Here is a 16,615-nt window from a genome sequence, read left to right as displayed (position 1 = left end):
GCAAGCATACATGGCACCGGCAGATACATCACACTGCCCCAACATCGCTAACTGCTCATTATCAGTAGTAAAAGTCAGCATTGTGTGGTTCCCACGGTGGCAGGGAGGACCATGCTTGGTTTACTTCTTTTCTACGCTCCCACAAAGCCATACCTATGTCATGGAAGAAGGCGATTCCTTCTTCCCTCACCTTTTGGAAACAGTTGGTCAATGTCAACCTGCCTTTGTATAAGAACACCTGTTAATATGGGTTTTCCGAAGAAATATGATAAAGTGTGGTCCAAATGGTTGGCTGACCCAACCACAGCCTTTATGTTAGATAAATCATAATACTTCTTTTTTTTCTGGTGTTTACAATAGAGGTACAGGGTTTTACTTGGGACACTCTTCTTATATTAGCATCATTGGCATTTAGAAGGAGTAATTTTAGGACTTGAGCCACAGCTAGATGTGTTTTCTTTTAGACCTATTATGGTCGCCTACACCCTGGAGTTATATTATGTTGTTTTTCACGACCCCTGCAACAGCATCTTTTATTTTGTCCCCAGCCCACCCGCTTGCGTGACAATAGTGAATGAATATTCGCTATTATCACGCTGATTCTGCTCCCGGCCAATGAGACCCGTTTCCTGATTGGCTGGAAGGAGAAGTGATCCTATTGGCCTAGGAGGGAGGAGCTCACAGACGCCAAGGAGGAGACACTGCCCATGCCATAGATGAGGTAAGTATGGGGCAGACCGGGGGGGTTGGGAAATTGCACCCCCCCTCCCAGGAAACCAGCTGCCACTGCAGACTTCCAAAACACATCTCTTAGCAGCAGGTGGGGATCTGATGTCATACACATTGCATAGCTAAAACACAGAGCTGAGTCTATGTGTCTCCTGTTGTGTGCTGTACTGGAGGAGGGGGGGGGCGTGCAATCTCCTAGGAGGCTGAGGTGTCAGTTAAGAGTTCTATCAGTGATGCATGCACATAGTAGAAGAATCAGAGAAGAACTAGATTGGTGCTTCCCACTTACGAACCACTTGCCAGTGGCAAAACAGTTTCATAGCAGTGTAAGCTTCTTTTTTTGTAATACTACACTATGTTGTCCTAAACACTTAATACAATGTCAAAACAGTGCATAAAACCACTTCAAAACCACAACCCTCCCATTCCCATAGCCCAAATTATTTCAAATAAAAATTGCCTAGCATCAAGACAGTATGTGAACACATGAATAGGCAGCAAATGGAAAGAAACAAGGCAGAGACAGTGTCCAATCACAGCCGGTCACATGTAAACAAGAAAGTGCCGGTAATCAGCGCTCCTCTCCTCACACTAAGTGTGAGGAGAGGAGAGCCGATCAGCGTCATCTCCTCACAGGGGACAGCTAGGAATGTAATCAGGGCTGCCTATCCATGCCAACCAGTGCCGCCTATTAGTGCCTCCTCATCAGTGCCACCTAATCAGTACCCATAAGTGCCGCCTCATCAGTGCCACCTCATCAATGCCCACCAGTTCAGCCTATCAGTACCCATCAGTACTGCCCCAGTGCACATCAGTGAAGGCGAAAAATTACTTAGTTACAAAATTTACTGACAGAAAAAAGTAAAACAAATTTTTTTTTTTGTAAAAAATAAAAAACCCAGCAGTGATTAAATACCACCAAAAGAAAGCTCTATTTGTGTGAAGAAAATGATAAAAAATTAGTTTGAATTACAATTGCATGGTCGTGCTACACTGTACCCAAAGCGCGACAGCGCTGAAAGCTGAAAAATAGCCTGGGCAGGAAGGGGGTGTAAGTGCCCAGTAGCAAAGTGGTTAAACAAAAAAGACAAAACATTTTGAAAAAAACCCCCAATATTTTCTACTTTCTGTTATAAAACATATCCAATACAAAAATCAAATTTCTTCATACATTTAGGCCAAAATGCATTCTGCTACAACGTTATAGACACTATATTGTAATAGTGGCCAAGACCTGCTGACAAAATTGTGCTGTAGCCAGTGACAGCTTCAGGTTAGCAGGGGGGCGCGTGCATACCCAGATGAAGCTGGAGGATGTACACGTTCGTGATATGCCCCTGTAGATGGACAAACGTCCGAAACATGTCGGGTTGCTGACTGCTGTTACTCTGTTACCACGCTAATTTCCAATCCTATTTTTATTCAACTTGTGATCACTTGTTCAACTTTTTTATCTGATGCTTGCTGTACCGCTGATGATTTCAAATAAACCTGCTTTTATCGGTTCATGCACCATGTGGAGATTCCCTTTTTTTTTCCTATGTGGATGACATTGTGACGTGGTGAGAACTACATCCTTTCGGCCACCAGCGTATTGGGAGAGGTGAATCCATCCATCCATCCGATGACCTACAGTCTACTTTGTCTCTGAAGTCGCTGTGTATGCAATTTCCGGTACTGTCCATTGGCACGCCTCACCGAGTTTCCAGTGAACACCCATAGGATTATCTGGATCCACAAGCCCTTATGACACCCCGCCGTACGGTGTGAGTGTCCATCCCTTCTGGTAAGCGCATCCACCTTACTATTTCTATATGAAATCTGTATGCAGGAAGATTGCCCACCAGATGTAACAATCACTACGGGATCTCATCAGTGCCACAGTTTGCACAGCGTTATCGCTAGAGTTTTTTTATGTATGGACTTTATTCCTTTATATACCACTATACACTGCTGTGATGTAGGGTGATATATATTATTCTAATTGGATGATTCATGTGTGTAGACACTGCACTTATAATTTGCTGTTTATTTTTCACTTATATTTTTTGAATCACCATCACATTTTCTCGGATGAACATCCTTATTACCTATGAAAGGTGATATGTTTGATTATATGTTTGTATAATCACTGAAAACGCATGTTTGATTATACGTTTGTTTAACCACAGAAAAACGCATGGTTAATGACACTTAGCGCTGCATTTATTTATCACATGTTTGTGATCCAGCCTGGCTGTGCCACCCGCCTGCAGTAAGTGTAGTGTGGGTGGGCAGCAAACAGTTAAACAAAACCATTTGTTTTGGTTTTGTAGATAAAGTGAAAGATTTACAGCAATCAGTGTCACATTTTCTTGTAATCAAGAGTTTTGGGTTTCCTGATGGATTTAGAAGCTTGATTTTGTCTGTTGATGAGCTGCAGAGCAGAATGGAGATTAAAAAAAAATATGCATAATCAGGGGTTAGCTTTAGGGAGAATCACGCATCAACGCGATTCATAGATTTAGAGACATCAGAGACAGATGAAATGATATGGACACCTCTACCTGAGTGTCCACGTTGGACAATAAAGCCATCTGTAAAATTTAAGGGCAGCTAGGGAAGATTGGAAGGTGGTAGGGCTAAACTGGACTTTACAGGAAAGTCAAAATCTTCATAACCTCACTGCATATAATTCTGGGTCAGCTGATTTTTACTAAATACTAAAGTGTTTATATAGCATCATATAGAAGATAACTCTAACGCTTGCCCCCACGCATCCACCTCAATCCTTTTAATTAGGACAGTACACAAATAACTGTACATGCAAGGAAGCTTTGGTTCTTTTCGATACAACTTATTTTAAATATGTGCAAATAAATGAGCAGGATAACATTGCTATCCTAGATAATAAACCAAAATTAGTGAAATCCTCTAAAGACTCTTGGCAGTGGTGCTGTGTTTTGCAGTCATTGTACCAGAGCTGAAAAAAAAATGATCTAGGAGACTGTGTGATGTTAAGGACATATTTTTGTACGTCATAAATCCGTGCTCATGATTAAGTAGTTGTAGAGCTAGAAAGCATAGAGCCTTCCTGGCACTCTTTTCTATCCAAGACTTGCTCTCTTCTGTTTCTCCTGTTCTTTTTGGCTCACACTATATCAAACTAATTAACGCTTGTTAAGAACCTGTTCTTATACTGTATATGCTAATGAAAATTGAGTTTTATTTCTTGTACGTGCTATTGCAAGGTTTTTACACATCATTTTGCTTGCATATATATAGTATGCAGCACTTCGTTACTTGTGTTTCAGTCTTTAATAACCTGTCTTCATTCATGCCTTTTTAATTAGTGCTTTGTGTGTATTATTATATCAAGTCAGGTCCATAAATATTGGGACATCGACACAATTCTAATCTTTTTGGCTCTATACACCACCACAATGGATTTGAAATGAAACGAACAAGATGTGCTTTAACTGCAGACTTTCAGCTTTAATCCGAGAGTATTTACATCCAAATCAGCTGAACCGTGTAGGAATTACAACAGTTTGTATATGTGCCTCCCACTTTTTAATGAACCAAAAGTAATGGGACAGATTAACAATCATCCATTAAACTTTCACTTTTTAATACTTGGTTGCAAATCGTTTGCAGTCAATTACAGCCTGAAGTCTGGAATGCATAGACATCACCAGACACTGGGTTTCATCCCTGGTGATGCTCTGCCAGGCCTCTACTGCAACTGTCTTCAGTTCCTGCTTGTTCTTGGGGCATTTTCCCTTCAGTTTTGTCTCCAGCAAGTGAAATGATGGCTTGCTTCACTGATAGTGATAGCTCTTTGGATCTCATATTGAGAGTTGACAGCAACAGATTCCAAATGCAAATAGCAAACTTGAAATGAACTCTGGACCTTTTATCTGCTTGTAAATGGGATAATGAAGGAATAACACACACCTGGCCATGGAACAGCTGAGCAGCCAATTGTCCCATTACTTTTGGTCCCTTAAAAAGTGGGAGGCACATGTACAAACTGTTGTAATTCGTACAACATTCACCTGATTTGGATGTAAATACCCTCAAATTAAAGCTGAAATTCCGCAGTTAAAGCACATCTTGTTTGTTTCATTTCAAATCCATTGTGGTGGTGTATAGAGCCAAAAGGATTAGAATTGTGTCAATGTCCCAATATTTATGGACCTGACTGTATTTGTGTATGTATTTGGGTAATAAGACCCAGGTCTTACAACTCTTGTGAAGACGATTAATTTCATTACCATGGGCAGCTACAACATGATTTTGATAATTTGGGAGTTTTGGGAGTTTTTCATGTCTTCTGGACATACCGTATGTGGTTGATGCTTGCTGTATACAGGGCAGTTTTTTTTATTTGCTAATATCCTCTGCAAACCAACAGCATGCACAAATCTACAGCGGGTAAAATAAGTATTGAACACATCACCATTGTTCTAGGTTAATATATATATATAAAAGTGCTATTGAAATGAAATTTTCACATGTCGGTAACAACCCATGCAATCCATACATAAAAAGAAACCAAAACAAATAAGTTCAGAAGTTAAGTTATGTGTAATAAAATGGAATGACACAGGGAAAAAGTATTGAACACAAAGAAAGGGAAGTGCAAAAGGAAATGGAAACCAAGACACTAGCTGAAATCTATCAGTAATTAGAAAGCAATCATGCCCCCCTCAGTGCAAATTAACATTAGCTGGTTCAGGCTCAACTGATGGCTTATAAAAAAAAAAAGGTGTCTCATTACCAAGGTGTCACACAAGAAACATCTCATGATGGGTAAAAGCAAAGCGCTCTCTCAAGACCTCAACCTTATTGTTGCAAAACATACTGATGGCATTGGTTATAGAATGATTTCTAAACTTTTGAATGTTCCAGGGATCACTGTCGGGGCCATAATACAGAAGTAAAAAGAACATCTTTGCACCATAAAACGGCCACAACCAGGTGCACCTCGCAAGATTTCAGAGTGAAAAGAATTATCAGAAGAGTTGTCCAGGAGCCAAGGGCCACTTGTGGAAAGCTTAAGACCTGGAATTAGCAAGTACAATAGTTTCAAAGAAAACAATAAGTAATGCTCCCAACCGCCATGGCCTGTATCCACGCTCACCACACAAGACTCCATTGCTGAAGAAGGTGTTTTAGGCTTATCCATGACTTCTAGATATTGTATGTGATGCATTTTGAAGGCTATGCAATTCAATCCCCCAAGGGAAATTTCTTCAAATACTCACAGACCTAAATAATGGAGGTGGATTATTTTTTTTATCCCACCGATGACCAATAATTTTAGGATTCTTTTTTTTTGGAGGGGGGGCAGATTAAAGTGTTTTGTGTTTATCCGTGACATCTAGCTATTTTACCTCATGCAGTTTGAAGGCAATGCAATTTAATCCCCCAAGGGAACTTTCTTCCAATACTGACAGCAGACTTACAGTTGGCATTAGTGAGCCTAAGCACGCCTTAGCCACCCCAAAACCATCATGTTTCTTCATTTCCAAAATGATTGTGACACAAAACAAAATCACCTTTGGATGTCCACTTTCCAAACAGGGGTAGTTTTGGTTGGGTTTGAACTTTTTTGGCATATTTATTTGATTTGATTTATAACAGAATGTAAGGGAAACAGTTTTCTTTTCAAAATGTTTAGTTGGCTTTGTTAACCAACCCGGAAGAATTTACCCCCTTCTTGACCAGAGCACTTTTTGCGATTCGGCACTGCGTCGCTTTAACTGACAATTGCGCAGTCATGCGATGTTGTACTCAAACAAAATTGACATCCTTTTTTTCCCACAAATAGAGCTTTCTTTTGGTGGTATTTGATCGCCTCTGGTTTTTATTTTTTGCACTATTAACAAAAGAATAGCGAAGATTTCGAAGAAAAAAAAAAAAAAAACGCATTATTTTTTACTTTTTGCTATAATAAATATCCCCCAAAAATATACAAAAAAAACTTTTTTTTTCCTCCATTTAGGCAGATATGTATTCTTCTACATATTTTTGGTAAAAAAAAAAAAAAAAAAAAAAAAATCGCAATAAGCATATATTGATTGGTTTGCACAAAAGTTATAGCGTCTACAAAATAGGGGATAGATTTATAGCATTTTTATTATTAATTTTTTTTTTATTAGTAATGGTGATGATCTGCGATTTTTATAGTGGCTGTGACATTATGGCGGACACACCGGACATTTTTTACACTATTTTGGGACCATTGTCATTTATACAGCAATCAGTGCTATAAAAATGCATTGATTACTGTGTAAATGACACTGGCAGTGAAGGGGTTAACCACTAGGGGGCAGTGAAGGGGTTAAGTGTGTCCTAGGGAGTGATTCTAACTGTTAGGGGCTGGACTCCAACACACAGAACAGTGATCACAGCTCTCGATGACAGAGAGCTGTGATCACTATCCTGTTACTAGGCAGAGCGGGGAAATGCTTTGTTTACAAAAGCATCTCCCCGTTCTTCCTCTCCGTGACACGATCACGGGCACCCGGCAGACAGAGTCCGTGCGGCTGGCGGTCACGGAGACCGCGGCGGCGCACACGCCCTCGAGACACTGCCTCTTAAAGGGGACGTACCTGTACGCCCTTTTGCCTGCCAGTGCCATTCTGCCGATGTAAATCGGCGTGCGCTGTTCGGCAAGCGGTTAATATAGTATAAAAATAAAAAACCCAGTGGTTATTAAATACCACAAAAAAAAAAAAAAAAAAAACTCCCTCTGTTGCATGACTGTCAAATCAAGCTATTATGGCAATGAAAACTAAAAATGGCACAGTAATGATGTGGGAGAAACGTGCTGATATGGCAGTGGTTAAAGTACAAGAAAAACATGACATGGAAATGCGTTTAGCTGCACTCAGCTAGTATGGTTGCACCATAATGGGCAGCAAAAAATTCACAGATGATCAATGAAGTCATAAAACCTGAAATATGAAAACTGCATCTGAATAAAATGCATCACACCAAAAAATAAACTAATCTGGAGTGTAGATATCCAATTAATACCCAACTACAAACACCAAAAATCAAATACACCTTTTTTCCTGCATTTATTTTTATGACTAGTCAAACTTGTCCTTTAAACAAAGTTTTTTGTAGACATGTATTTTCCATCTCTTGCAAAAAAAAAAAGGCTTAAAAAAGTGTTACTAAACCAGGACCCTGCATTCACTATATCTGGTCTCCCACAGTACAACAGTACACAGAACATGGAAATGCAATTATTTTAGTAAATATAAACTGATAAATACCTTTTCTCATCAGCAGTATATAGCAGCCTTGTGACTTCTATCAGTTCCTAGTAAACCTTGTAGGAATAGTTTTTATTCTCCCCTAAACCTCGACAGTGTCGATTGGCCCTGTGCTGATCACATGCACCCTCCCAAAAAAAAAAATCAAAAATAAACAAACACACACAACAATCTAGCAATACACACCAAACCGAGCATGTGCAGCCCATCCCCTGGCTCTGTAAATATCAGGTTATTTTTTTTTTTGAGACAGTGGAAGAGGAGGATCAGAGAGACAGGATCTAATAGCCTTTATACACATGATAAACCCCTTAGGTTTCACTGTGAGTATAACAAGCATGCTTTACTGCATATAGAGACTGATTTTAGTATTGTGGGTTTAGGAAAGCTTTAAAGTGGCTTCACACTGCCCTGGAAAAGTCCTGCTGCACTTTGTGCAAAGCGCAGCTAACCCGCGGGCTTCCCATAGACTTCAACAATGACCTGTGGTTTTGATGCGGTTTCAGAAAGAGCCCGAAGGAGCTTTGCTGTGCTTTCTAAAACTGCAGGACATCATAGAAATCTATAGGAAAGCGTTGCTAACCTGCACAAAAAACATCGGGGCAGGGTGAGGCCACCCTTACAGAATACTTTGCCAGATTAATTAAAGTGGAAGTCCATGCAAACACTAAAATCCCTGCATCTATAGACACCAATCTAACACTAACCTCCCTAGCCCTGTAAGGAAAAACTTAGTATACATACATACCCAGCGACGGAAGCTCTGCAAAGGACACGGCCGACACTGGCTGTGAAATGAATGGGAAGTGACGTCCCCCATAGAGTTAGTATGGGGGCTTCCATTGTTGTCAGTGTCCTCTGCTCCCACCTACACAGCAAAGCCGTGGCTGACAGCTCTCAGCGTGGGATCGGATCAGCTTCAAATAGGGTATGTATACTCGTTTTTTCTTTACAGGGCCTAAAGAGATTAGTGTTAGAATGCTGGTGGCTATAGATGCAGGGGTTTAAGTTTTTTGCATGGACTTTCACACAAAGTTTGAATGGGTTACTGTGAACAGAGCATATAGCTTGAGCCCAGTCAAATTATATCATTTAGAAATTCTCCACAATTGGATGTACGATAACATGCTACTGTGCGTCGCAGTATGCGGCATTACAAAAAATGGTGCAAGTCCGATTTCAGTCAGTTATGTACTGCCTTAACGCAACATAACCTGCGACATAATGCACCTGTGTTAAATGCATTATGATTGACCAGCTGGGTGTGAATGGCCCAAAACTCCCAGCTGGCCAAGAACAGTTTGGAACTGCAATTATCCAAGAAAAGTATAATTATAAATTACATATAAAAACAAATTATATCAACATACAGGCATATCATTTACAGTAAGTTGGTATGACATGGATATACAGTATATCTCTAATTAGAGCCAATCTGAATGGATGAAGAAGCTAGTGCACCACTGTAAAGGCAGGTAACAACTAATACTTGTGTTAGAGGTTTGCTCTCATACTGAGCCGGAATCCTTGGATGCAAACTTTAGCCACCTAGCATTATTTGGTCTTGCATATATCGGTGAGTGACGTTGCCCATCACAGTTTGCTTTAACCGTGTTGTTATTAGTTTGATAGCTACCTGAACCATGTAGCTTTCTGAAACACCCCCCAAAAAACTAGACCAAGTTTGTAAAAAAGAAAAACGATTTTGTTTATTTTACATATTGATCTCCTGTTGCTCCAACAGGCATCATATTTAACATAAAACGGTGTTAAATGTATCAACCAGTAAGCTCCCCTTCCTGTTAGATATGCATCACAATCATTTCCAATGCAATAATTACTCAGTTAATTTGTTACTATACAAATGATATTACATGATCAATGTTTAGTAGTGAAAAGACAATGATTGACAGCCAGGTCGGACTGCCAAGCACTGATGCTTTTTTACTTAGTACAGAAACTTACAGAGTTTGAGTTAAATTAGTTTGAAAAGTCTTATAAAAAAGATACACTTCCATAATTTTTGTATAAAGCCCTTAAAAAAAAAAAAAAAAAAGTCATTTTAAGGAACAATGTTGTGATGGCACCGCCATTGAAAACACATGTTGGGAATTGTAAACAAAATATAGTTCCACATTACCAAATATCTGTACATATTTGCCAACAATCCTAAATAAATGGGTAAAATGATTGGGTGTTGTGGAAATGGGTGAGTTGAGGGCATCGCCTAGCTGGTCCCTGGTGTTAAACTGGAAATGTTAGCAAGTATGCCTAGAGGCCAAGAAGAACTGATCTTGGACCTGTCCAGACTGTAGTGTGTGAAATGTAGAATGGGAAATACAAGTTAGAACTTTATGTTTTATTGGTAGATAAACATAATAACAAAAAAAGAAAATTCAAAGGAAAAACAATTATTGCAAGATATGATGGGTCAGTTATAAATGTAAAAATTTGCACAAGCCTGTTTGTCCAGCCAGCTTGGTACTGGGGACCTTGCGCTCCAACCACAGTAAATAAACCATGTCAGAATACAGTCATTTAAAGCATTCACATTTTGCTCCAGTCACCTCACACTAATATTAGTCAATCAAAGATAAGCCAAGGTGCTATCACTGAAATCCCTGAACTACAGGAAATTCTCAAATAGTGTCATAGATGTGTGATTCCGAGACTTCTTACAAATAAAAAGTCACAAAAATTAGCATAAAAAAAATTGTATCAAAAATGCATGAGATTGAACATAATTATCTGCACTTTAAATAACCTATAACCACTTCCGATTGCCCATGATAGAGTTATAGGGAAAAATTAGATATCACCTTTAATGCATAATAAACATTTTTGGATATTGCTTGATGTTAAAACACCACTTTATATCCTGCAGGCAGTTTTAGGCAATTCAATTGTCATTGTTTGGAGAGGTTCAGTGCAGAGGAAAAGCCTCTGGAGGGAGGTCCAGTGACTCTGCAGTGAGCTCAGATTAAGTGCTCTTTCCCCTGTATGACAATAGTGACAGCAAACAAAGGGAAATGTATGCCCTACTGAAACGGAGTACTAATGTAATGTCTAAATTGAACACGTCAAGTCTAGCCTTTTGGCGAGAAGGCTAAAAAAAAAAAAAAAATCCTAATTAACAATTTCCCTTCACTTCATCCATGGGCATTGTAGCTTGTGGAAGGCAATGTATTTTCATAACTGTGTATGTCAGCATATGATGTGTATAAAAAAAACAAAAAAACACAACAAGATCTTATCGATCGACCAGGAATGAAATGCTTGGTCCAGTGATGAGCCCCTATTTGATGTTCCTGAAATGTTTGCTTAAGAAAGAACAAAAATAAAAAGAGAAATCTGTATTAAAACAGCGGGCTGAACATTGAGTTCTTAATGGCTTAACCAACCATCCACACCACTCCTGACCATTCTTTGGGACCTGCTCTGAATCATATGATTTGTCCATTTTGCTTGCAATACTTTCAAAGTGGTTTTGTGCAACTGTACTGTGGATTTCCAATTCGCCATAAGCATGCAGAGTGATCAAGACTCTCCATTCCGCTATAGGAACAGGTAAGTACTTATGCGAAGTCTCTTGTATACTTTTGGCAAGTATTGTGCATTTTATGGTTACTCTCCCTCTTATAGATTGTCTCCAGGTTGGTACTGTGGCTCTGTTGCTGTAAAGTAGTCTTCTAAAAATGACTGTATATATTCAAAGGTTGGCCTCTCATCTGGGTCCTTCTTCCAGCACAACTTCATTAATTCATGCAGGGACTCTGGGCAGCCTTGAGGGCAGGGCATTCGGTAGCCACGCTCCACTTGCTCCAGCACCTCCCTATTCACCATTCCTGTGGAAAGAGTTTCATATAGTTAGCCAGAAACTATAGAACAAGGAGGTGGTTATAAGTATACAACTGGGCAAGTGTATGAAACAGAGCTGTTGCCCTGGAATCTGTTGAGATGCCATATTTCCCAGTGCAGGTTAGACAAATAAAGAGAAATAGAGGAAGCCACTTCTGGCCTACTGCTGCCTGACTATCACCGGCCTGGAGCAAGTACACAGTAAATCAATGCTAGGAAAAAAGGCAGAATTCCATATGCCTGCACACGTTCCATGTTAGCAACTCAAAGCAGCCTACAAACTTCTGCCATGATTGGTTTCCTTTATTAAATATTTACCAAACCAAAATTTCCTATGGTTTTCATGAGCATCTCATGCAGGGATGTGCAAATCAAAATCGCCCAACACCTGGGATATGCAGTTCCAGGCGCTGGGCAGGTGTTTTTTTATATATATATATATATATATATATATATATATATATATATATATATATATATATATATATATTTTTATGTCCCTGGTTCACACATATGCGTGCTGAAATTGCAATGTGATTTAGGCATGCGCTTCCTTGTATATACCATTCAGGTTTTTTGAGTGCTTTCAGTACAGGTGCGATTCTGCTGTCTCTCTCTATAACTGCCTCCCATTGACTTCAATGCAAAATCACCTCCTATTGTCTGCAAAGCAAATAAAAAAGCCTCCCATAAACTTCAATGCAAAGAAAAAAGCCTCCCATCGACTTCAATGCAAAGAAAAATGCCCACCATCACCTTCAATGCAAAGAAAGGGGGGGCTGGGGGCGGTAGTGGCACAGGGTTTTTTGGCTGGGCGGTGGGGTTGTGTGGCAGGGGGTAAGCTCACTTGCTGTTTGCTGCCTGGCTTACCAGTGCCCATCAATGCTGACCACTAAACTCACCTGCCTGACACACTGACCTACCTACCTGACATACACACACACACACACACACACACACTGACCTACCTACCAGACACACACACACACACACTGACCTACCTACCAGACACACACACACACTGACCTACCAGACACACATTGACCTGCAGCAGCAGCTCAGCTCAGCCCAGCCGTGGTGCGCCCATCATCACAGCAGGCAGCCAGAGGAGGAGGAGAGGAGAGCTGTCCGCCGAGCGGGGATCTTACAGCGATGTGGCGGCCGCATTTTAATTCCGGCCTTCTGGAGCCTGCAGCGCCTATGATGGACGTCACACGATTGGACCAGTGGGACTTCCATCATAGGCCCTGCAGGCTCCAGAAGGTGGAACCTGCTATGAGACATGGCCGCACCCGGCCGTGCTCGGGATCAGATCAGTCCCTGCTCGGGGCTAACAATACAACTGTGCAGGCCTGAGACCCGGGGCTTTTCGGGGACCCATTCGGGGCTCCTGCACCCCCCGACGCCACTGACAATTAGCCTGTCGGGTATTTTCGAATGGTCACTGCTGGCGGTTATAGCACAGGAGGAGGGAATCCCCCCTCAACACTGATTTTGTTGATGTGATTTTCTTTCCTTCAACCAGTGGTTAAAAAAAAAAAAACAGCATAATCTATGGCCGGCCTAACATTTTACCCATAATAGTAAATAGCTCCCACTAACGCAAGATTGAATTTGACATTTCTACATACAGTGTAACTCGCATAATAGCCTGCAAGCTTTGAACCAAAATATAAGGTCTTTAAAAGGTGCATTACTATAGTGTGCATTATTATGTAGTTTCTAGACTCTGAGCAGTTTTTATCTCACAAATGGACCATTTATGCCTTTGTGGTTTGTCCAGCATCCTTCCGATGGACGTAAACCAAAGTGATGCATAAAAGGCAGATTTTTAACTACCCATGATAATGACCTTTTAACGTTTTACTTTTCATTCTGTTGTCCACATATATTCGAGTTTGCCAACATTGTCAATAATCAATTTGCACAAAATATATTAACTGCTTTGTGCAAAACATTCCCGTAAATGCTACGTGTGCATAAACTGCATTTAGAAGGCAAATGCAAGGGCAATTCAACACATTAACATGCTGATATAGAAGTAGACATTACATAACTTGCACACTTTTACTTCCGATCCACATTTTGATTATTCAAAGTCATATATACATTTTTAAATGCTTCCTTTAGTGGCAAAACAAAAAACATTACAAAACGCAGGAAGTGGAAGAAAACCAAGCATGGGATATAGTACCTGGATATGGTACTCTTCCTTTGGTGACCAGCTCTGTCAGAAGAATGCCAAATGACCAGACATCAGACTTGATGGTAAATCTGCCATACAAGGCAGCCTCGGGAGCTGTCCACTTGATAGGAAACTTTGCACCTAAATTGGCACAGAACAGATTGCTTGTGAGTGTTTGCTCATAAAAAAAATACATGGTTACAAGGTATACAATCAACCATATTTACACTTGCCTTTCATTAAGCACTGATGTATTTCAATAAATGACCAGAACAAAATGGACCTTCAAAAATTGGATTTTTGTACTCATCATAAAATACTTTTCTGTTAGCCCATTCAGGGACATAACTTTATTGGTAAAAGGAAACCAAACGGTTATATTGTAACTTAAAGGAAAAATGTGACCTTAAGGCGAGCCCACTAGAGGCTATAACCCCTCCCACCTCATCCTTGCCTGTCCCAAGCAGTCCAAAGAGGAAACAATGGCATATGAGTGGAGGGAGTCATGTTCCTCAATAGGCTGTGAGAAAAGGATTTTTACAATAAGTACAAATATTCTATTTTCTCTATTGACCATCGAGACATGACTTTATTGGTAATGAGCAACCAAAGGTACAGGCAAAAGCAGTCCAAACTACAAGGCAAACACATTTAAACACAGGTAAACCAACTAAACAGGAAACAAAAGGGAAAAACAAGGGCATCAAGTAGCAGCTTACCAAACCTTTCATTTAAAACTGACAATCGCATGAACAAGGTTGAACACAACATCGGTAACACAAAATCCACAATTAGGTGAGATGCAGAGACCACCCTGGCCAAAAAGGAGGTCTTAGGTCTCAAACAACCTTTTGTGAAATGTAAAGTCAATTGAGGCTCCTCATAGGACAAAACTGAAACTTAACTGAAGTGATGGCCACAAAAAGGCTCGCTTATGGGATAATAACAAAAGAAAAAAAAAAAAAAAAAAAAGAAAAAAAAACAGTGGCACTCAGTAGCTGACCCTTCAACAGTTTATTATCAAAACGGCTAAAATGTGCTAACATAGTTTGGGCAATGAGGCCTTAATCACAGCTACGATTAAGACCTCATGGCCGAAACACCTTAGCGTCTTTGTCATGACCAGATTTTAGCACTTAGATAATAAAATGTCGATGAAAGATCAGCTACTGCACTCTGACAGTTTCTTCTATTACTATTCCCCTTTGATGACTTGCAGGAGCCTAACTGTTCCTCAGTGTTCCATCTCAATCAAATTGGGTGGAGGAGATTTGAGAGCTCTCGTGTTTTGTGATAATGAATAAATAAGCTGAATAGGTTCAAACAGGGGGTTTTGCAACACGGGCAAAACTAGAATTAAAAAGATTAAACCCACAGTTTTTAAGCACTTTCAGCAGCCGATTTAATCGCTTGCCAAGTATGTAGCTTCTTCACCTTTTAATTCTTGCCTATGTTAAAAGTATAGCTAAAGGGATTTTTTTTTTGGTTTTTAGTTTCAGATAGGTATTCTAATTCATCTCCAGTCTATTAGGTTTTCATTGCTGTCCGTGCCCCCGTTAAAAAGATTCTCCCTCTTTATTTGTCATGTTTACCATTATCACTGAAAGTAAAAGAAAACCCCAAATTTTGGGTTGTCCCCAGAAAAGTAATATGGGGAAAATCTTCCAGTCTTCGGCCATCAGGTGCTGTGTGCTGGTAGCCCATTACTTTCTATTAGGACTCAGAGTCCCAAGTTGACAGCTGAGCACAGGCCGTCTGCATTCAGAGAAAGACTGGATCTGTCAAACACCATGTGGAGACTCTGTGCAACGTTCTGGAGTGGAATTGGAGAATAGAATCATGGTGAAAGTGGATACCATCAATCTCAGCACTTAAATATACAGTTCTGCTAGAAAGACTGGAGGATGGGATTGAAGCTGTCAAACCTGATGTCACAAAGATATCCAAGGTCCAAAATCAATTTAGACACATTGGAGTCCAAGACCAGAGAGGTCTGCTCAAGCAACAGTCTGATCATTGGATACATGGATAATCTCAGATTCAAAGAAAACCCACAACTGGTGCAAGGACACTTACAATTACTCTCAAACTTTCAGCTGTTCCTCTACCTCTGATAAAGCATGTGGGGCTGATTTATCACATAGACTTTGAGGCCTTTGCTTACCATGCATGCTTCGAACCCTCTAAACTGGTGGTGGTAAAGAAAACTTGTGGGTTCTGTAACCTGACTCAGAGGATAGGAAAGTGTCGACCTTTGTCACAGAACCTTATCTTTGTGTAGCAGTATTCCTCCCATCCCAATGTCAATGATTTTGTCTAGTAAGAGTGAAAAGTCTCCAACAAGGGGTAGGCAAAACAAGGCCTGCTTACATTGTTTCTCCATTGACAGGCACTTAAATAAGCCTGCCCTGTGGATCTGAACAAAGGAAAGCTTTACCTGGCATAGCGCAGCTACAATCCAGTGTTGGGGTGAACAAAGTTTAACACAAACTAGTCCTTAATCAGCTACATCATGGAGTCCCATCCCGAGTGAAAAAGCAGGAAAATGTGTTTGGGCTAAAAGCAGTACCCA

At 40.3% G+C, this 16,615-nt stretch overlaps 1 protein-coding gene across 1 annotated transcript in view; it reads right to left on the bottom strand.

The window, feature by feature from the left end:
- Positions 1 to 9,683: 9,683 nt before the first annotated feature.
- YES1 (YES proto-oncogene 1, Src family tyrosine kinase) overlaps positions 9,684 to 16,615 on the bottom strand; it is an 89,754-nt gene continuing 82,822 nt past the window's right edge. The window contains exons 11-12 of the mRNA XM_073631435.1: positions 14,053 to 14,184; positions 9,684 to 11,845 (exon numbers count right to left, since the gene is read on the bottom strand). Of these exons, the coding sequence (XP_073487536.1) occupies positions 11,637 to 11,845; positions 14,053 to 14,184 (341 nt within the window). The 3' untranslated portion in view covers positions 9,684 to 11,636. The remainder of the gene's footprint in view (positions 11,846 to 14,052; positions 14,185 to 16,615) is intronic.

This window comes from Aquarana catesbeiana, linkage group LG05, assembly GCF_042186555.1.
Source record: "Aquarana catesbeiana isolate 2022-GZ linkage group LG05, ASM4218655v1, whole genome shotgun sequence".
Taxonomy (NCBI): domain Eukaryota; kingdom Metazoa; phylum Chordata; class Amphibia; order Anura; family Ranidae; genus Aquarana; species Aquarana catesbeiana.
Note: the sequence above shows the minus strand (reverse complement) of the source record. Positions and strands in the feature narration are given on the sequence as shown.